Below are 22,318 nucleotides of genomic sequence, written 5' to 3' on the forward strand. Positions count from 1 at the left end.
TGAGGTCACTGATACGACAAGGCTAGTCAGTGGCCCCAAGAATGGATCCATTGTGCGGTGCGGAGTTTCGAAATGGCCACGGACGCCTTCCCAAACCCACTCGCGCGGATGCATGCTTAGAGTCAATGTGAACCAACTCCAATTTCCCTAAAACATCTCCGAAAAAAAGTCATCCTCCTCTCCGCACGCGGTGATAGGGCACTTTAGATTCTCGGATCTAAGGATGAAAGCATACCGAACGCAGTAGGAATGCGATCTCTTAGACGAACGTGCAGCAATACGGTGTAGGATAGATGTATGAGAATGGTGAAATAAGGAAATAATGCAAGGCTGAGATGAGTATTATCCACCAAACCAAGAAAGGTGTGTTGAGTTGAATGGCATTGATATGATAAAAGTGCTGTGGTTTCAACAAGATGGCGCAACATGCCACACGGCCGGTGCCACCATCAATTTATTGCGAGAAATTTGAATTTGTAAATCTCTCAATAAACACCCGATATAAAAAAATATCGTGACAACATTTTGAGTGTGTCCAAATACTTGTTCACAAATCTGGATTATCTCCAATTAAATGAGTTATTTTTCACATTATTTTTTGATGTCGCAACAAAGATGAAGAAGAATATGGAAGTCTGGGTATTTACGGGGCTTACGACCGTCACTTAAACCAGCCTATGTAAATGCCCAGACATGTTTTCATTAATTGATTCGGCAGTCACTTTGTGGTAAAATCTATCCATTTTTAATTTAAGTTTTACTTAGTTAATACATTCCATATTTTTCTTCATCTATGTTGAGATGTCAAAAAATAATATGAAAAATATCGTAGTAGACTCAAACCAGTAGACAGTTTTTTTTTTTTTTTTTTTTTTATCAAATGACATGTCGAAAATTGTCGCCGATGGAGTTGGCGCATTTTGTCATCAAGCTCTTGAGATGATTCCCACGCCCGGAGAAAGTTATTGCACAAAGAACCAAGCCACGTTGGTTGGTCGTTTCTTCCTACGCTTTCAAATCACATGCAGAATATGGTGGGATGGATTCTTTTCAACATTTTGAGTGCGTCCAAATACTTGTTCACAAATCTGGATTATCTCCGCTTAAGAGTAATTTCTTACATAATTGACATCTCAACAAAGATGAAGAAGATATGGAAGTCTGGGCATTTACGGGGCTGACGACCGTCATAGGCTGGTTTAAGTGATCACTTTACACACGTGCAACATTCACAATTCTACCCATGATTGACAACCACACTACTCAAATTTTCGAAACTTCTAGATGTATTGATCAAACCTGTAACACAGTATGCGCGAGTTCACAGTAGCCATGTATGGTGGGATGAGGAAAGCTTTTATTAAGCGGAGAATCTGTCCATTGGCGAATGTTACACGTCTGTAAAGTGAGCACTTAACCAAGCCAAAGACGGTCTTGCGCCCTGTAAATTTCCACACTTCCATATTCTTCTTCATCTATGTTGAGATCAAAAATGTAGATCATTTACGATTTTGTCAAACGGCTGCAAGTTAGTGGGAAGAGGAGGATGGCAGTGGCGTCCGGGGCGCTCAGGGTTACATACCCAGATTAGTACACGCTCGCGTATGAATCCTTTGAAGTTTTTTATATTAAACTGCATCATATAAACGCATCTTGATCATTAACACACGAAGGAAAGGTGATCAGCCCTCCGCTTTAGGTACCAGTCCAGGGTAATATTGAATAATTACTAATGTGAGAAATCATATATATTTATTTGACTTCCCTGGGAATCGAACCCGGTATCTCCAGAACGGTAGCCGAGCATGCTGACCATTAAAACGCTATCTAGTGCTTTATGTTTCTACAATGTGATTTTTTATGTATGTATGTGAGTGTGTATTCATAGTTAAAAGTGTCCTTATGTGAGCGTGTGTCTATTATTACGCACTAAGGCTGCTTACGCAGTGTGACGTGGAATCGCTGATTGGTGGCGCTACACTAGAATCGCCACACAATATCACTTGCTATTTTCTCTTGTTTTTTTTTAGATGGGATAGCGTTTATTATTTTATTTTGAGAAATAAAAAGTCATTGTTTTTTTATCCACTCACATTTTTAGAAAAAAAACTAGTTTCGGCAACAACCTGTTGCCCCTTCAGGGGTTATTTTATGACCAAACTAAACCCTGTCATAAAATAAGCCCTGAAGATAGCAACAGGTTGTTGCCGAAACTAGTTGGTTTTTAAGAAAATTGTGAGTGGATCAAAAAATAAAGTCTTTTTATTTCTCAAAATAATATATCACTTTAATCCACAAAGTTAATGCTTTCAATATTTAAAATACTGCATTTATTGTGCACCTTGCTTATTATGTACAAGGTTTATAGATCATTAAGTGGATTTTTGTTTCTTCTAACTAAATAAATATGTTTTTATTTGAATCTGTGTTGGGAGCAGGAGGGATAATCTAGTGTGGGCCAGTCGGGAACTTGTCAGCATTTGCTCATTGCTGGGAGAAAACCACGTTGCGCTCCTCAGGAGAAGGCGGACTGCTGACTGTCATCAGCAGAACTTTCTTTCCACTAGAAAAGAGTTCGGGATTTTTTTCTCTTTTCAATTGCCCTCCCTCGTAAAATAGTAATTGTAAAAACTTTATGGGGTTTTAAGTGGTATTACGCAAAGTGAACGATGATTGATAAGGAGAACTTTATTTTACCATACCACAAAGTTAATAATAACTTACGAATTCAAAATATAATTCACTGATTTCTGCTGATTTCTACATATGTATAAGTAATTAGTACTTTTAACGGTGTATTAATGCCTTGTTTATATTAAAAATCTGAAGTTACATTGACAATAGATGCATTTTTATTTCTATGGCAAATGCCACGTGACATATTATTATTAAACCGTATTCGCTCCCTGAGTGGAGCATATGGAGTCCACAAACTGTCTCCAGGCTTTTCTGTCGGCTGCCAGCTCCCTTGCATCCTCCCAAGTCAGATCCGCGTCACAAAGATCTGACGAGAACTGTCATATTATTATTTTTATTTATTTATTTAAACTTTATGTAGAGAGAATTAAGTACATTGGCGAGCTTATTGCCAAAAAGAAATATTTTCCAGCCAATCAAAAATAGACTGTGATATTGATCAAAACGTTTGATACCATATATAGCTGTTCGCAATCAGAGGGTAGATAGTACTTGATCATTTAAAAAAAACATAAATAATTAATTGATATTAATAAGGAAGACAAAAGAAAAAAGGGAGTTTAGGGAAGGAGGTAGAGGGAGGAGGTTTGATTGACAGTTAGGATTCTAAGGATAAATAGTAATGTCTCAGACGTTTATTATAAGTTATTAGATTAAAGATATTATATAGAGAAAAAAATGGTACTCAGTCTCAAAAAGGTTCAGTATCCCTGTTCTTTAGTATGTTAAATGCGATATTCCTTCGCCGAGATGGTCGCGTCCCGAAATCGAGTGTCAGGCGACAGGAATGCGCCACCGCCATATAGGGCGGTGGCACCCGTCCGAAAAGGCGCTAAGTCCCACACACATGTGTGATAGAAACGGAAATAAAACAAATGCACTCCCCTCTCACTATTTATAGCGATCGAATGCCTCGGCGCACGCCGATGCCAGCGGTCCCCAAAAGGCGCTTTTTGCCAAGAATTTTCACTCATGAATTACATGAAATTATAGTCAATTTAAACATAAAGAGTAAAATCCACTCACGAGTAGGCATAGGCTATAAAACTTAAAAAGTTTAAGCCTAAGTAGGGTCACGATAAGCGGTGTTGCATAAGCTGTAGCTAGATTTCAGTCACTTGGACTTTAGGTAATTTAATCAAATACAGAAAAATCTTTTAAATGAGAAAATTATAAGAAAAACAACCTTTTTAATGTTTTTTGGAGTGAAAATTTTTGGGCCGCGATTCAATAATGGATCTTTGTCAGACGGGAGGAATATCTAATTTAACATACTCAACCTATAAAGGATTGTATTAGACTCGTGAAGTGTTTATAACAGCCGATATAATCAATATTTTCATTCATCATTAGCTTGTGAAAAATTCGCCTTCGTAAATGCGTTGTTTTCGTAAGTTGGTAATGTGTGACGCCACAGAAACGATGGAGTTATTTTAATATTGGTAACGTTACTAAATTATTGGCGGCTCTATTTGTTGATGTTTACGGTCCACCCTCCCCTCATATTTGTATAACACAAATGCTAGTGTAGTGGTAAACAAACAATCCACACTACTACTATCACAGCTCTATAAACCATAGCCAATAAACCATGTGACGTCATAAAACGTTCGATGACGAAAATTTGATGCCGTATGCGAGCGAACGCACGTTTTTCGTTTTATTAAAATATGTAAAGTTTAAACCTTCATATCTCCTTTAGTTCCCTACAGATTTCAATGAGAATTTTATCGATAGTCTTGTGATTTTTCATATTAATTTATTAGCCAATAAACCAACATCGTGACAAAAATCTATTCAGGCAAAGCTCGCGACATCCCGCGCCGACATTTGACAATGACTGGTATAGCGAGTAGAGGGGGGGGGTATGAGGGGGGGTGGCGACCTTTTATGACGTCATCAAAGGTAAATTAAGAGTGGGAATCAATGCTAATGCATCCGTCTATGCTGCCGACTGGCTCGAGTCGTCTATTTCAATCCGAATTATAGAATCCGCTCAAAGAAGGATGAAAGTAGACGGGATGCAGTTGGGATGCCATCTCTCAGTGCGGCAAGACCATGTATGGTAGATGTTCCAATGGTGATATAAGGAAAGGGTGCAAGGCTGAAATGAGCACTATCCAGCAAACTAAGGAAGGCGGGTTGGGATGGTTTGGGAAGGATGAGAGTAGACTGGATGCAGTCGGGATGCCATCTCTCAGTGCGGCAAGACCATGTATGGTAGATGTTCCAATGGTGATATGAGGAAAGGGTGCAAGGCTGAGATGAGCACTATCCAGCAAACTAAGGAAGGCGGGTCGGGATGGTTTGGGAAGAATGAGAGTAGACTGGATGCAGTCGGGATGCCATCTCTCAGTGCGGCAAGACCATGCATGGTAGATGTTCCAATGGTGATATAAGGAAAGGGTGCAAGGCTGAAATGAGCACTATCCAGCAAACTAAGGAAGGCGGGTTGGGATGGTTTGGGAAGGATGAGAGTAGACTGGATGCAGTCGGGATGCCATCTCTCAGTGCGGCAAGACCATGCATGGTAGATGTTCCAATGGTGATATAAGGAAAGGGTGCAAGGCTGAAATGAGCACTATCCAGCAAACTAAGGAAGGCGGGTTGGGATGGTTTGGGAAGGATGAGAGTAGACTGGATGCAGTCGGGATGCCATCTCTCAGTGCGGCAAGACCATGTATGGTAGATGTTCCAATGGTGATATGAGGAAAAGGTGCAAGGCTGAGATGAGCACTATCCAGCAAACTAAGGAAGGCGGGTCGGGATGGTTTGGGAAGGATGAGAGTAGACTGGATGCAGTCGGGATGCCATCTCTCAGTGCGGCAAGACCATGTATGGTAGATGTTCCAATGGTGATATAAGGAAAGGGTGCAAGGCTGAGATGAGCACTATCCAGCAAACTAAGGAAGGCGGGTTGGGATGGTTTGGGAAGGATGAGAGTAGACTGGATGCAGTCGGGATGCCATCTCTCAGTGCGGCAAGACCATGTATGGTAGATGTTCCAATGGTGATATAAGGAAATGGTGCAAGGCTGAGATGAGCACTATCCAGCAAACCAAGGAAGGTGTGTTGAGATGGTTTGGGCATGTGAATTGAGCGAATGAAGAAAGAATAGCAAGACAAATTTACGAGGCGAATGTGGTTGGTGATAGAAGCGGAGGAAGACCGATTGAAACTTGGCATGAAGTATTTCAAATACAACATGAAATTGATCAATGAGGCCAGGAGTCGGAATAATCAGCGGGTATGTATGGGGAGATGCATGTATGCGGAAGAGGCGAAGATTGCTTGCAAAAACAGATTGGTGTGGCGTTCTATTCTCTCTGCATACCCCTGCTTGGATGCGGCGTGATGGTTAGTTAGTTAGTTAGAATCCGTGCAGCGGTTGAGGTGTTTGGCAGCCGCGCTGAAGGTCCTGAGTTCGTATCCGGGCTGGTCAAAAGAAATATACGTAATAACATCCAAAAAGACATAAAATCGCTATAAGTATATATCTTATTAGAAAACTCTTCCTCTTTATCGTTCACTATGCGTAATAAAACTCTACTATGCGGAATAACCATTCCCTCATCAGGTCAACTATAGCAATAGCGTTTTTAAGTGGTATTACACAATGTGAACCATGGATAATAAGGAGAGTGCTATATTACCATACCACGAAGTTAAAAATGCTTTTTATAATACAATTATATATACACATAAAAATAGCTGATATGGCCAGGGCGCTCGGGGTCGCATACCTGCACCCGCACTAGCTTATGTCACGTGGACCCTGTTTACACTTCGAGTCCTTCGAGTTCAATGTATCGTTTGTTTAGCACTTTAAAAATAGACCAAAGTTTAATATAAATCTTGGCATTGCCACTTTTATCGCGTATCTTCGGCCATTTCCGTATTCACTCGTGCGTTTCCGGAAGTTATATTTATTTTTTTTATTTTTCAACGAATTCAGTTCGCCTCCCGCCTCTGATATAACGATCGGGTTCGAAATCGCGCGGCAGACATTTAGTTATATCATTTTTCCATCGATAAAATAAATTGTCTTAAATTTTATAAAATTAAATAACTTTTATATAAATTAACCACCTTTTTATTAATACAATTTAACCTACCGGTCTCGACAAGAACCTTGACATCGTCAGGGTTTATTTTAATTCAAAAACATTAAAATACTCTCACCAAAAAGTTCTACACTACTACTACTACTACTACTACCATCACGCCGTTTCCCCGCAGGGGTAGGCAGAGAGGATGGAACGCCACACTCTTCTGTCCTGACATACACTCCTCGCCTCCTTCACATCCATACATCTAGTCATACATGCCCTCCGATTACGCAGACTTTTGACACCGCCAGATTTTAGGTTCTGATTGATCTGATCGTGCCAAGTCTTTTTCGGTCGTCCACGTTCTGTTTTCCCTCTCACATTCGCCACACATATTTTCTTAGTTATTCTCTCGTTATCCATTCGCTCCACATGTCCATACCACCGCAAAGAACTCTTCCTAATCTTTTCAATTATTCCTCGTTCAGCCTTACATTCCTTTCTTATATCGTCGTTTTTAATTCTGTCATACAATGATTTTCCACACATTCGTCTGAGGGAGCGCATTTCAACACGCTTTAGGTTCTACACGCTCCGTAAAAATCCTAAACGTAATTTTTTTTAATTAAATAAAACATTTAGGATTTTTACTGAGTGTGTGGAAGTTTTTGGTGAGAGTATTTTAATTTTTTTAATATTTTTGAATTAAAATAAACCCTGATGATGAAAGGTTCTTGTCGAAACCGGTAGGTTAAATTGTGTTACTAAAAATGTGGTTATAACAAAGTTGTTGGGTAATATGTGCAAAATTAAACAAGGTTTATTTGGTTGAATTCTACATTTATTTATGTATATGTTAATACGTAACGCGTTTCGTCTTCTTAGGACATTATCAAACACTCGTGTTTGATAATGTCCTAAGAAGACGAAATGCGTCACGTATTAACATATACATAAATAAATGTAGAATTCAACCAAATTAACCTTGTTTAATTTTGGATATATTACCCAACAATTCAATATGGAATTCTACCAACTGTCTGCAGTTACACTAAATATATTATAACAAAGTTATTTGATTTTATAAAGTTTATAAAATGTGCCACAAGCGGAAAACATTCAAGAAATAAATTGTCTTACTTCAGCCTTCTTGTTGTGTCCAGTATTGAACAAACCCCTCCCTCTTGGACTTCCACAGTTGTCTGTTGGACGCGACTCTCAGTGCAGGCCAGCTACTCTCCTAATGCCAGCGGACCATCTTGTCTGCGGTCTTCCCACGCCTCTAGGCCTCCAGTCGAGTACCCGCTTCGTCCACCTATCCTCAGACATGCGTGCCACTTGAATTTAGCCTCAATTTGATAAATTCTAGATTCAGTTTTATCAGCAGCCAAGGACGATTTCAAATCGTCCTTAAATAACGTTTAACTCCATTTTTTTTTTTTTTTTTTTTTTATTCATTTAATATATTTACATTTTTATTTATAACATAATAACATTTGAATCATTTATACATATGTAGAACTTTTATATTTCGATTCGCTGTGCCTCTCCATAAAAGAGTCTGTGCTCTTGTGCTTGGAAAGGGACTTACACTCGTGGTTTAATGTTATATAATAAAAGATATAATAGTTTTTTTTAATTTTTTTTTTTTTAAAGATTTAAATGTATAGAGCTTTAATTTTTTTCTTGAGAATTTTTATATCATCTATTTTTTTTATTTCTTTAGGGAGTTTATTGAAATGTTTGATTGCCAAATATTTGAAGTTTTGCTGAAATTGCTTGGTGTTGCATTTTGGAATAGAAAAATCGTTTGAGAATCTCGATGATAAATTCTTTGTTAAATTTAAATAGTTGTCACCCTTTAGTATTTGAAAAACTGCGGTTTTTTTATAAATGGATTCTATATTTGGGACTTGAAATTTTTTAAATAATAATTTTGTTGGAAATATGTTTTTTTTTTTCAAGATGACTTTAATTATGGTTTTCTGTACTATTTTCACTGAGTTCAGTATGTTGTTGTATGAGCCTCCCCATGCAATAATGCCATACTGTAGTAGTGAGTGAACGATAGCATAGTAAACTCTTTTTAGGTTGTCGATGGTTAGTATGTTTCGGATTCTAATGAATATATATATGCATTTTCTTATTCGTTTTACTAGTTCATTAATGTGACTATGGTATTTCAAATGTTGGTCTATTATTACACCTAGATATTTTATTTCTTTTTTTGGACATAAAACAGAACATAAGTTTTTGCAATTTGAATCCCTGCAGTCACCATTGTGAATTGTAATTTTTATATTTGTCGGTATTTTGAGTTTATGGATACAAAATGGGATAAAGAATGTTTTATCTGTATTTAGGGATAATAGATTATTGTCAAACCAGAATTTTAGGATTTTCATGTCCTTATTTGCGCGATCATTTACGGTATTCCAGTTGGGTCCGTTTATAACTATTGCGGTGTCGTCAGCATAGGATATTATGTTACCGCTGATGTTTTGGTGAAATATGTCGTTGACGTAGATGATAAATAGTAAAGGGCCTAAGACTGTACCCTGAGGTATACCGAAATTACTAGTAAGGGGTTGGCTATAGGCTTCATTGATTTTGACAATTTGGGTTCTTTCGAGAAGATAACTCTGGAAAAGTTTTAAGGCTTTACCCGTAATTCCGACAGATTTTAGTTTTAATAGAAGTTTATCATGAGAAATACTGTCGAAAGCTTTTCTTAGGTCGACAAAAATTCCTATGCAGTTGAGTGATTTATCGAGAGAATCTTGGATGATGTATGATAGTTTGGCAATTGCATCTTGTGTGCTTCTTTTTTCCATGAATCCATATTGGTTTTCATTGATTATATTAAATTTATTTACATATGTGGACAGTCTTTTTTTAATGATTTTTTCAATGATTTTACCTATGTTTGATATGAGAGATATAGGTCGGTAATTTGTGACTGATTCTGGATTTCCAGATTTGTAGATGGGGATGATAATGGCTTTCTTGTAAATTGAAGGGAATATACCGGTTGTGAGGCTAAGGTTTATGATGTGTGTCAAAGGTTTAGAGATTTGTTTTTTTATGAATTTTAATGTATTAACAGAGTGTCCGTCGTATCCCGGGGCAGATCCTCCTTTCATATTTGTTATGATTTCTTCAATTTCCTCCTGGGATGTTATTTGTAATGATGCTAATATATTATTGGAAGTTGGAGTATCTGTTTTGAAAATATCGGAATTAGTTTGAGTAGGGATTTTTTGCGCTAAATTTTTACCAACACTGGCAAAAAAATTATTAAACATATTAGCAGTTTTGTGAGGCATTTCTAAGCAATGAATTCGTGAATTTTCGTTTGAGAGGTACATTATTTTTTTTTGCTGGGGGTGTTTTTTATCAATTATATCATTTATTATATTCCACATTCTCTTACTGTCATTTTCTGCAAAATCTATTTTTGTTTTGTAATATTTTTCTTTGGTATTTTTGATGAGAAAAAAAAGTTTTTTTCTATACAGTTTAAAATATTTTTTTAGGCTTTCGTTTTCGGGATTTTTTCTAATTTTTTTTATTAGTCTTTCTTTATGTCTTATAGACACAATAAGTCCATGCGTAATCCACGGTTTTATTGGTTTGAATTTTGATGATTTTTTTCTGAAGGTTTGGTATTTGCTGGCATTCATGATATGAGAAAATTTTTCTTCGAATAATTTAAAGCATGTGTTTACATCGGTACATTGGAATAATTCTTCCCATTTCTCGGAGTTGAGTTTATTTAAAAGTGAATTATTTAATGCCGGTGCTGAAGAGGTTTTATTTGGTATGTTTATATTCGTTATATGTGTGTTCGGTAGGTTATATGAGTATTTAATTATTGTTGTAAAATGATCAGTAATAGAGGTGTGTATAACGCCAGCTGTTATATTATCAGAATCGAGTGCGTTACAGAAAATATGGTCTATACAGGAAGGTCGTTGACCTTGAATGTTTCTAGTGGGATTATTAATAAATGATGTGAAATTGAATTCCGCTAGAGTATTCAAATAATTATGTTTATTATTGCAGTCATATTCTCTGTCGATGGATAAATTTATGTCACCTAATAAAAAAGTTTTTTCATTTTTGAGATTGATTAAGATACATTTTAAATGTTCTATGAATGTTGTTATCGATGAAGAATGAGTTCTGTAGATTGCTAAAACATTGTTAATGTGACCTTTGTAATTAATTTTAATTTTTAGGATATTAACATTTTTTATTATTATTTCTTCGAAATCAATAACGTTATGTGTATTTGCTATGAAAATTGCGATTCCGCTATTTTTGTTGATGATGTTTTTTGTTGCATAATAAGTGTAGTTCGGAATGTGGTAATCGATATCATATGATGAGTGAGTTTCTGTCAATATAATCACGTCCAGTCTATTAAAACTATTTGTTACTACTATGAATTCGTCAAAATTTTTTCGTATACTTCGAATATTCATATGCAATATAATTAAGCTATTGTCAGGGTTTGGATCTATTATAGCATTTGTATCATTAACGGTATGAAAAGTTCGTTCGTCTATTTGGAATTTAGTATCTATAGAATTAATTAAGAAGTCAGTCATTAGAACTGAGAGAAGATATAAAGATAATAAAAATAAAATAAAAATAAGAATAGGTAAATGATAAGGAGAAAATTGCGGTAAGTGAAGTAATAATGTTTTTTTTTATGATTGTGTGGAAATGCATATATATACTCACTAAAAACAAAAAATACTTACTCATAATCTATTCGGTCTTTCGCTATGATCAACATTTTTTTTCTGTATTCACAGCAGGTATTATCCGCGCTGTGATCAGTGGAGTATTTCATATTGTAGTTGCGATTTTGCGAAGTGCAGTTAAAACAATTGGATTTTTTATCTAAATTTGTGCAGTTTTTTTGCGAGTGCTCTCCTGAGCAGTGACGACATGTAGGTGGTTGAGTTCGAGATAAGCATCGTAGAGCAGTGTGTCCATATTTTTGGCAGTGGAAACACTGAGTTAGAGGGTTGCAATCTTCTACTGTAATTCTTTGAAAGTTTATGTTGAGTTTGCCCTTTTCTATTAGAATTTTCCTTATTTTGCCTGAAGTTTGTATAATATAGTTAGTCGTGTCTCTATTGATTCCTTCTTTGTCATTATTTTTAAATTCTTTTAATAATTTTATACTATTTTTATCGTCTTCTTCTAAACCATTATTTTGCATAATGATGCCGTTTACTATTTCTTCTTCGGAGAGGTGGGTTTCTAGTCTTTTTAGGATGAGACATGGTTTCCTTTTTTGTATTTCTTCTGCATTAACGTCTCTTCCTAGTACATTATTGATTTCTTCTACTAGAATTTTCGTGTCCTCTTTTTTAGTGCAGTTGATGATTAGTTTATTGACTCCGACTTTTTTGATACCGTCGATGCCTATTTTTAGTTTTGGTATTTTAATGTTTTTTTTTATTTTATCTTTGATTTCTTGGGAGATTATGTTGTTTTTTCCTGTTATTATTATTGCATGTTTTTGTTGGGGTACAGGTGTTTTATTATTTGTTGTAAGTACTTGTGAGTACGTCCTCTTGCTGTTGTTTAAGTATTCTTCGATTTTTTTTGTGTAGGTTTCGTTGTTTTTTATGATTTTTTCTTGCAGGTTAATTATTTGGCTATGGTATTCGTTTTTTTCTTTATTAATTTGCTCTTCTAGCGCCTTTAAATTCTGTTCTAGAACATTTTTTATTTTCGAATCTTTAACCGTAGTGATTTTGTTTATTTCATTTCTGATATTGTTGATTATTGGTTCCATATTGGGCGTGAATTCGCGTCGCCCGTCCGGGCGTGCGCGGGTTTGTGTTTAGACGGTAGTTATCACGGCAATAAGCTATATGTAATTATCACTATACGTCCGCTCACTACTGCTGACAGAAGTGAAGTGATATATCCATATCTTCATCCTTCTTATAGATCCTCCTTCTTATAGAATCTCCGTTTTGTTATCTGTCTCTTATGATGTGGACTATCATCTATCGCTTCGTAGGTCTTCCGTGTGGTCTTGTTCCGTCTGGGGTCTCTTGAAGAGCAATTCGGGCCAGTCTATTTTCATGCATTCTGTTGATATGGGCATTCCAGAATCGTCTTCGCTGTCTTCCCCATCTGACTATATCCTCCGTACTTCACATTAGGGCCTATTTTCGTGTTCCTTATTCGGTCTTATAACGCGTTTCCGGTTATGAACCTCAGTGTCCTCGTTTCTGAAGTTCTTAGAAGAGATTTGGTTCTCGCTGTGTCTGCTCTGATCTCTATCCCATATGTGGTAATCGGTCTAACACGCGTCTTGTATATTTTTTATTATTTTTTTACTATAGATAACTTATTCGAAAAATGTGATCCACATCTTCTCTTCCTGATTTCATCCCAAATAATCGTCTTTGTAGACTGTTGGGATCAGCTCTCTTCGTCTTCAGGTTGTAGGTCCTTCTGTCATGGAGAACGTCATCTAGGTCATGCCTTTGAATCATGTTACCTCTCTGCAGAATCCACGATTTCTTTGGTCTTCTTTTAGATGCCTTTCGAGGAAGATCCATGGCGATCGCCTGGTTTACAATATGTTCTGGCTCATACCATCTCAATTGTCTCGATAGTATGGGCACATAAGACGCAGATAACCTCATATTGTGAACCAGGCAATCGCCATGGATCTTCCTCGAAAGGCATCTAGAGGAAGACCAGAGAATTCTTGGATGCTGCAGAGAGATAACATGATTCGAAGGCTTGGCCTAGGTGACGTTGTCCATAACAGAAGGACCTACAGCTTGAAGACGAGGAAAGCTGACCCCAACAGTCTACAAAGACGATAAGTTGGGATGGAGCCAGGAAGAAGAAGAACATCCATAAAATAATTTTTGATATTAATGATAAATAATTGGCTGTTTTGCGACTGGGGTTTATTTCGGAGATTGCTGCTTTCGTTTCTAGAGATGTTGGGAAGATAAAAGGAAGAATGTCAGCTGTCGGTAGCTTGTTTTCAGACTGTAGCTATTTGCGTTCGTGTGCGACAACCAATTGTTAGCGAACCGATAGGCCAATCCGAGCCGTAGACGAATCAATATACTCGTACATAGATCACGATTCAACTTCGCAACATTTTGGTTGTGTCCAAATCCTTGTTCATTATCTACAACATAAACAATAATAAACCCATAGTTGACAATATGACAATGACTAGAGCCTCCCCCCTGTTGTCTATGTTCCCACTGAGCAGCTCCTACCCCCTCTTCAACCTTCAAAGTCCCAAAGACACAACTAAAAAATTTGGACTTAGCTTCACATACGGTGTTTGCGGAATGATGCGGAATGCATCGAAACACGTGTCAGTAGATTTTAAAGACAATTAAATTTGTACATTTTGACATCTCAACATAGATGAATGAAGAATATGGAAGTATTTACAGGGCTTACGACCTTACATAGGCCGGTTTAAGTGATATACTCTAAAATAGAAAATATTATGTCGCCCACTCATTTCACGTCATAAATAAAAAATCGTCAATTTTCAGTTGTGCATATTTTCGGAATACCCAGAAAATGTACTATATCCCAGCAAAAGAGGCATAATTTTTACTTCATGTTTACCCGCTACAGGGCAGAAAGTGTTGTTTTTGCATTTTGAAGAAAAGGTATTGTTTTATTATTTTTTGAATATACTTACTTAATATTTTTCATATGGAGAAAAAACCTTCAGGTTTTACCTATAAAGATTTGTTGCACAGTAAAAAGTTCGATAAGTGGCTTCATATTTATTTTTAATACATTGTATTATATTTTGAAACTTTAAATCGTTTTTCTGAAAAATCAAGTTTTTTGGTTTATGACGTTCTTGAAAGGAGTGAGCGATATATTATTTTATCATAAAGTATACAACATGTAATACATTATGTACAAATTTGCTACGGCCTTTAATAAAGGAAAAAAATATATATATATAAATAATTCCCAATTAGACAGACCGAGACTCGTGAACAAGGATTTCGACACACTGTTGTCGTTAGTCTGTCGTGTGTATTTTACGCCGCTTTCTCCAACGAGCGAGCCGATACTTTCCCTTGAACTTGGTTGGGGAAAGGCAAAGTCTCCGTCCCTTCGGCTGGTATGAACTTGGGATTCCGTCTGCCATGGGTTATCTGCTCCCGTGATTCACTCTGGATTCGGGACGCATCCCGGTGTAAATATAGCGCCCGAGCCGACCCGAGCGCCGCTTCGGGCGTCTCCGCCGCGACGCGCGTCTCTTGTTTACAGCCCTCGGGCCAAATCACCTGAGCTTGTGACTCTTGGATCTTACGAATAGTGCCGCATTCCTGCGAGATCCAGACGGTCGTCGTTCGATCGCCGCCGATCCGAAAAAATCGCCAATCTAACGGAATTTCAGAAAAAAATATAGTGTGTTTCTCACAGGAGTGTGTCGGGTTGTAGTTGGTGTAGTTTCTCGGTTGAAACCCACTCTACCACAATTTGATACCTATTTCCAATAATGAGCCGCTCAGGCTCACAGAAATAGTATGAAATTGAAGTATTTTTGAAAATAATAAAAACATCAATTTATCGTTTCTTTAAAAAAAAGTCTATTTGCTGCCTGCAGTACAAATCGCGATGTTTCCGTTCGACGAGTGTGACATGACTGAATGTGCTATAGGACCCGAATGTTTCTTTTATTGAAAGTGGTCAGTTGCCCAGTGGTTTTTGTCAGCACTCGCCTCCGCCAATCGGAGCGAGGCTAGCGCGTCGGCGCCAGCATTTCGGGAGGGGCGCGGGCCGCGATTGGCCCGCTCGCTCGCTCGGCGTGATGGGGGGGCGGAAGAGAGGGGGGTGCTTCTTCAACTGGATACGGAGGTAGATTTTGAAATGGAGCGTTGGATTTTCCCAGTGTTTTGGAGGTTTTGATTTTTGTGCTTTGCCCTTGCCTTGTGTGTCGAATGTAACACTTTGTGCGTGTTTTTGAGTGTTTGTTTGTCTTTAAAATATTTTGCTAACGATCTTCTGTGTGTTTTTAATTAATCTTATTCTTCTTCCTCTTACTTACCATCATCCGCACCTAATAGCGTATATAATAAGGCAGTATATCAAATTGATGCAATGTTAAGTTGATCGCTAAGATTATATTATAAATAAACCCCTAGTTTTTTTTTTACCACTTGAATATTATATTTTAACGACTAGTTTCGGAAGCAACAGATGCTTCCATCTACGGTTTTGAATATAAAAAAAATTATATTCAATCCCGTAGATGTAAGCATCTGTAGCTTCTGAAACTAGTCGTTAAAATAAAATACTGAAGTGGTTAAAAAAAAAAAAAAAAACAAGTGTTTTATTTATAATTTAACCATGTCCACGAAGTAAATGTTGAAACAATAAATTACATGATTGCTAATGAAATGAAGGCAAGGTGATCAGTTCTGCGCTTCTTGTACAGTCCAGGGTGATATCGAATAAATATGGGAGTGAAAATCGTCCGTATTTATTTTGACCCCCCTGGGAATCGAACCCGGGACCTATAGCATGGTATGACCGCTATACCATGGATGCAAACAATTACTTTAAAATTCTATTTTTTTGGGGACCACCGTTACCAGGGGTGTGGAAATCGAGGCTTTGAGGTCGCTTGCGCCCACTTGACCCATTTTTTATTTCTTTAGACATGAAATGGTTTCTTACCCCTGCCTTAGACCCATCCGCACGTCTTCAAACTATAACTCTATTGTATCTCAGTCACCGAACGATATAGGTCATTTCCACTACTACCATCACGCCGCTTCCATGCAGGGGTGGGCAGAGAGAACGGAACACCACACGGTCTGTCCTGGTATCTTCTTTACCCATACATCTATCCATACACGCCCTCGGGTTACGTAGAATTGGTGAATGTTACACACATGTAACATTCACCAATTCTACCCATGATTGACAACCACACTATTCAAATCTTGAAACTACTAATTATATTGATCAATTTCGAAACCAACTGTTTGAATCACTAGAGACGTCTATTGTTGAGATGAAAGAAGCTTTGTATTGTGCAGAAACTCTTTCATTTGTATGTGTTGTCCGAATCCTGGATTATATTTACATACTCTAGAAACGCTGGAATATAACCTTTTCATTTTAATTTTTAGCTTATAATAAGTATTTTGACACGCTCAAAATGTTGTAACTATCTTTTTTATTATACCGTGCCGCACCACACGTGTCATTTGAATTTTCGAATTTCGAACAGCGCGTTCCATCTGACGGTCACGGTTGAGTTGGTGCCCAATGGCCGACGACGAGAGACGCAATCGTCGATGGTATTAGTCGACAGTTATGTCTGCTTTGGAATGCACGAGATGTAAAAACGCTCCATCGAGACTGTTGGAATGATAACGGAAGAGCGAGTACCATGTCTGTATCCGCAGAGCGATGGGCTGTCGCGAGGCGTCTGGCCGATATCAATTGCCCACAGATCGAATTTTTAGATTTTCGGCAGATCTCAGTAGATTTAAGTCAGTCTAGATATTTAAGCGCCAAATACAAATGACGTTTTTTAATTATTTGATTTATTTAGGCACCAAGTACAAATGACGTTTATTTATTTTGGCGCCAAGTATAAATGACGTTTATTTATTTAGGAGCCAAGTGCAAATGACGTTTTTTAATTATTTGATTTATTTAGGCGCCAAGTACAAATGACGTTTATTTATTTAGGAGCCAAGTGCAAATGACGTTTATTTATTTAGGCGCCAATTATAAATGACGTTTATTTATTTAGGAGCAAAGTGCAAATGACGTTTATTTAGTTAGGCGCCGAATACAAAGACGTTTTTTTTTATTCAGGCGCTAAGTACAGATGCTGTTTTAGTTTTTTTACGCTCATATGTGGCAATTAGGTCTTTTGGCGCTACGCACATAGGTATAGTGTTTACAAATGACGTCAAGGTTTTAAGGCGCTATTTAGGCCAGCTTTAAAGGCACAAAGTTTAAATGACGTAGAAGTTTTGGGCGCTAAGTACAAATGGCGTTAAGTTCTTAAGGCGCCAAGTACAAATGACGTTAAGGTATTTAGGCGCCGAGTACAAATGACGTTTAGATCTTTAGGCAATGCACTCGAATATGATAAGAGACACGAAACAATGTTTTAGAGAATCGCTACTAATTTTTAAGATTCAAACTTCCTAAAAATTGGTAGCGATCGGTAACCTAACGGTAGCCTTGCGTCCAGGCCGAGGCCGGAAGTGCGCGCCGTTCCGCTATTGCCGCGTATCCGCCGACCGTGTTACGTGGGCAACGCTACCAGCGAAGGAATGATCCTGACTCAATTGTATTTTTTGACATCTCAACATAGATGAAGAAGAGTATGGAAGTCTGGGCATTTACGGGGCTTACGACCGTCATAGGCGGGTTTAAGTGATCACTTTACACACGTGTAACATTCACAAATTCTACCCATGATTGACAACCACACTGCTCAAATTCGTGGAAGTACTATATATTATATGATCCAATTTCGAAACATTGTAGGTACTTGAATTACTTAGAATTTTACTAGAGACATCTGTTGGTGAGATGAAAGAAGCTTTTTACTGAGCAGAAACTATTTCATTCGCATGTGAGGTCCGAATCCTGGATTTTAATCACATACATGAAAAACGCCAGAAAATATCATTTTAAATTTATTATTTCAGCTTAAAATTTGACCAGATATTTATTTATGACATTTTGAGTGTGTCCACATACTCATGTCCAATTTCCAAGTATTTGGACATACTCAAAATGTTGTTTTAAAAGTAAATTAGAAGTAAATTAAAAGTTTAATAGCGGGTATTTTATTCAGACTAAAAGTTTTAAACAACAGGGATTATTAAAACAGATATTTCAGAGTTAACGTTTTTTGCCAGTATGCCCACGATACGCACTTAAAATAAGTCATGCCCACCTTCAAACTGGGATTACTAACTAATTAAAGTGAAAGAAAAATGCTTGAATTTTTTGTGTTTTTTATTTGAAATTTATTGTATTTTATTCACAGCTGTACTATAATAAATTATTATTTTTGTTATATGTATATCGTAGTCATACAGGAGAAAGTGACCAAGTGCATTTCATACAAAAACGTGATCATTGACTATTTGATATCTTACTAGCTTAATATTACCCTGAAAAACATCCAAAAGGATTTTAAACTTGGAAGTATAATATATTGACTTGGTAAAAATGACTAACTGCATTGATGTTTATTTTGTTGCCAAGCAAAAGTGACTTAAATGGCCCTCCTGAACATTTTACGTTTTGTTAGTTGGTCACTTTCTCCTGTACGACTACCATATATATTTTTTTTCACTTAGAGGCTAATTTTTTCCGTTTTAGTTTCCACGTATTGCGTTGCTTGGTGTTGTATTATTTACCAAATATATATATATATATATATATATATATATATATATATATATATATATATATATATATATATATATATATATATATATATATATATATATATATATATATATATATATATGTGTGTATATAAAAACGGTGTTGGCATAGTGTATTGTGTGTGGATTTTCTATCAACTTTCTCCCTTCATCTTTTCTGTAAGTATTTTTTTTTTTTTATTTTATTTTGTAAATATGTTCCCTTTAATTTCACCCATTGCTTTTTATTTTACTTTTCTAGCTTTCAATGCACTTTATTTTCAACTGTTTTTTGACTCTCTCTCTTTTATTTTTCTATTTTTAACATATTTTTGAAGATTGCTACTCTGTTTGCTGGTCACATTCATTCAGTAGAGTGATGTGTGCCTTCAAACTGCATATGTGATTGAATGTCGTATTTTGACTGTTTAGTTCTGACGGTATTCATTACTTATCTTTTATGATTTATTACTGACATCAGCGTTACTTATCTAACAGTATTCATTACGTATCAAACTATATTCATCACATATCTGACTGTATTCATCACTTATCTGATAAAATTCATTACATATGTGATATTATTCGTTACCTATTAAACGTTAGCATTACGAATCTAACATTATTCATTACTTATCTGATAGAAGTAATTATTTATATGACTTTATTTACTACGTATCTGATATTATTCATTACTTATCTGACAGTATTCATTACTTATCTTACATTCTTTTTTACTTATCTGAAATTAGCATCACTCATCTAACATTGTTAATTACTTATCTGAATTTATTCATCACTTATCTAACATTATTCATGACTTATAAAATATTATTCATTACTTATCTGACTTTATTCACTACGTATCTGACATTATTCATTACTTATCTAACATTATTTATTACACATCAGTGACACTAAGTATGCACAAAGTGTATGACAATATTCGTTACTTATCTATCATTATTAATTACTTATCTGACTTTATATGCTGCAGTGCCCTATGCACCATCGGGTGCGGATATGGGTTGAAGACATGAATGAAACAGTACATTATTGAATGTAAGGAAGTTGAATTGAACAGATGTCGCAGTGCCCTATGCACCATTGGGTGCAGATAAGGGTTAAAAGAATACTTGTCTTCTTCATCCTTTTTTCGCATCCTGCGGAGTAGCTTCTCAAAACAGAGAGTTGAAAAACTTAAAAGTGTCATTCAAAAATTGCTATGAATTATTTATGGTAATACAGTGGAACCTCTCATAACGTGTAATTCGCATAACAGAAAAATTTGCTCCCTTAACGAGCAAAGTCTCGCATATTGAGTTACATAGAAAGGGCAAGTCCCCTTTTCACGACATTCACGTGTGGTCCGGGACTTCCGCGCCAGTCTATACAAAGAAGGTTTCGCTTAACTAGTGTTTCGCTCAGCGAGTGTTTCGCTCAGCGAGTGTTTCACATTACGAGTGTTTCGCCTTACGAGTGTTTCGCTCAACAAGTGTTTCGCACAACAGGGTTTTTTGCACATGAGTTTTTCGCTTAACGAGTAAGATTCTGGAACGATATATGCTCGTTGTGAGAGGTTTCACTGTATAGGGGTGTTATTTTCTCTTTTTAATGTTTTTTTGTTTTCCGCAGTGACCTTCCCGATTCCGAAGACTCGTCGGCTTCCGTGGTTCTGTTGGCAGTGAGGAAAGCCCATTCGCCAGAGAGCCAGGCAGACGGTTGCCAGGACAGGACGGAGAGGCGTCGCCGGCTGCTGAGCCAGATAAACGACAGGTTCCGCAAGACGCTCAGCCTCGAAACGCCCCAACCGGGGGACTCGGTACGGCCCAAGTCCATGGTCCAGACCTCGTGCAACGCCATCCGGACACTGCCAGAAGCCGACAAGTCACCCAAGAGGAAGAGATTCAGACCGAAGTCGTTCTTTTCCCTGGAGAATTTCCTGGACTCCCGGCGCTCGGAGGCGTCGTCGGACGATTTTTCGTCTTCTAAATACTGCAAGTTTTACCTGGACAGCGCTGAGTCGTCTCCCGTCTTGAGGGGCTGGAACACTCCAGACTTGCTCGACACGCCGGGGATTTCGAACCCTGGGGAGTCCAGATGCAAGAAGCGACTCGACAAGCTAGAGAATCACTTCAATAAGATTCAGAGGCTGAAGGAGGCGAGTAAAGAACGACATCACAGCGCGTACGAAGACGTCGTGTACTGCGAGCCCATTCACTCCAGCCGGAGACAAGGCAAGGGTGACAGACCCGAAGAGTGTTTGGGAGACTTCGTGTACTGCGAGCCTCTTCATTCCAGCCGGAGACAAGGCGAGGGTGACAGGCCCGACGAGTGTTTGGGAGACGTCGTATACTGCGAGCCTCTTCACTCCAGCCGGAGACAAGGCGAGGGCAACGGACCCGAAGAGTGTTTGGGCGATGTCGCGTACGCGATCGACATCGCAGAAAACGATGTGCTGATCAACGAACGAACGAGAGAGTTGGTTGTGAAGAAAATGGACAAATCGGTGGACTCCATCGGGTCGTGTTCCCTGGACGTCGAAGCCGACACCACCGACTTCTCAGGTATTACGCGAGGATGCCGAATCGCGACCGCTCTTCTCACAGGATCTTAACAATCTCAACACGTCATCTATCACTCTTGTAGGCTCATTCTGTAACCGTTCCGTCAATGTTGGAGTACCGCAAGGTCCTGAGGTCGCCTGAGCACCTTTTTTTCTTTATTTCAATTTCTTTCGCATTACACAATTTATTATAATTACAAGTACAAAAAAATATATAAGTATAATACTAACCCTTTCCTCTCTGACCATTTTTTCTCATAACTGATCAGCTACTCTGATCAAAAAATGCGACGTTTTTCTACCATTAAAATAAATATTTCGGTTCCCTAACTTTGGGACACTCTGTCTGGCAATTCGTATGACCATGTTAAGCACTGGTAAATACACGTCTCCTTCACACACTATCAGCAAGCAGCGAGAGAGAGTGAAACACAACGTTTACATTTATCCATTATAACATGGAGAAGAAATGCTGAGAAAGTACAGACTTCAAGGTGGATAACAATATATTAAATAAATCTATACTTTCAAAAGCATTGGCTAACATGTGAAGC

General features: G+C 37.5%; 1 protein-coding gene across 2 annotated transcripts in view; it reads left to right on the plus strand.

The window, feature by feature from the left end:
* vlc (disks large-associated protein 2) overlaps positions 1-22,318 on the plus strand; it is a 47,065-nt gene that overhangs the window by 11,080 nt on the left and 13,667 nt on the right. Inside the window, exons 1-2 of one of the 2 annotated variants that reach the window (XM_088264695.1) lie at positions 15,115-15,644; positions 20,834-21,765. In XM_088264695.1, the coding sequence (XP_088120821.1) occupies positions 15,598-15,644; positions 20,834-21,765 (979 nt within the window). In that variant the 5' untranslated portion in view covers positions 15,115-15,597. Of the gene's footprint in view, positions 1-15,114; positions 15,645-20,833; positions 21,766-22,318 lie in introns of those variants that run through there. The other variant, XM_088264696.1, reaches the window with a different exon arrangement.

This window comes from Brachycentrus maculatus, unplaced genomic scaffold (genome assembly GCF_059751285.1).
Source record: "Brachycentrus maculatus isolate JH-2025_06_01 unplaced genomic scaffold, ASM5975128v1 h1tg000236l, whole genome shotgun sequence".
NCBI classification, from domain to species: domain Eukaryota; kingdom Metazoa; phylum Arthropoda; class Insecta; order Trichoptera; family Brachycentridae; genus Brachycentrus; species Brachycentrus maculatus.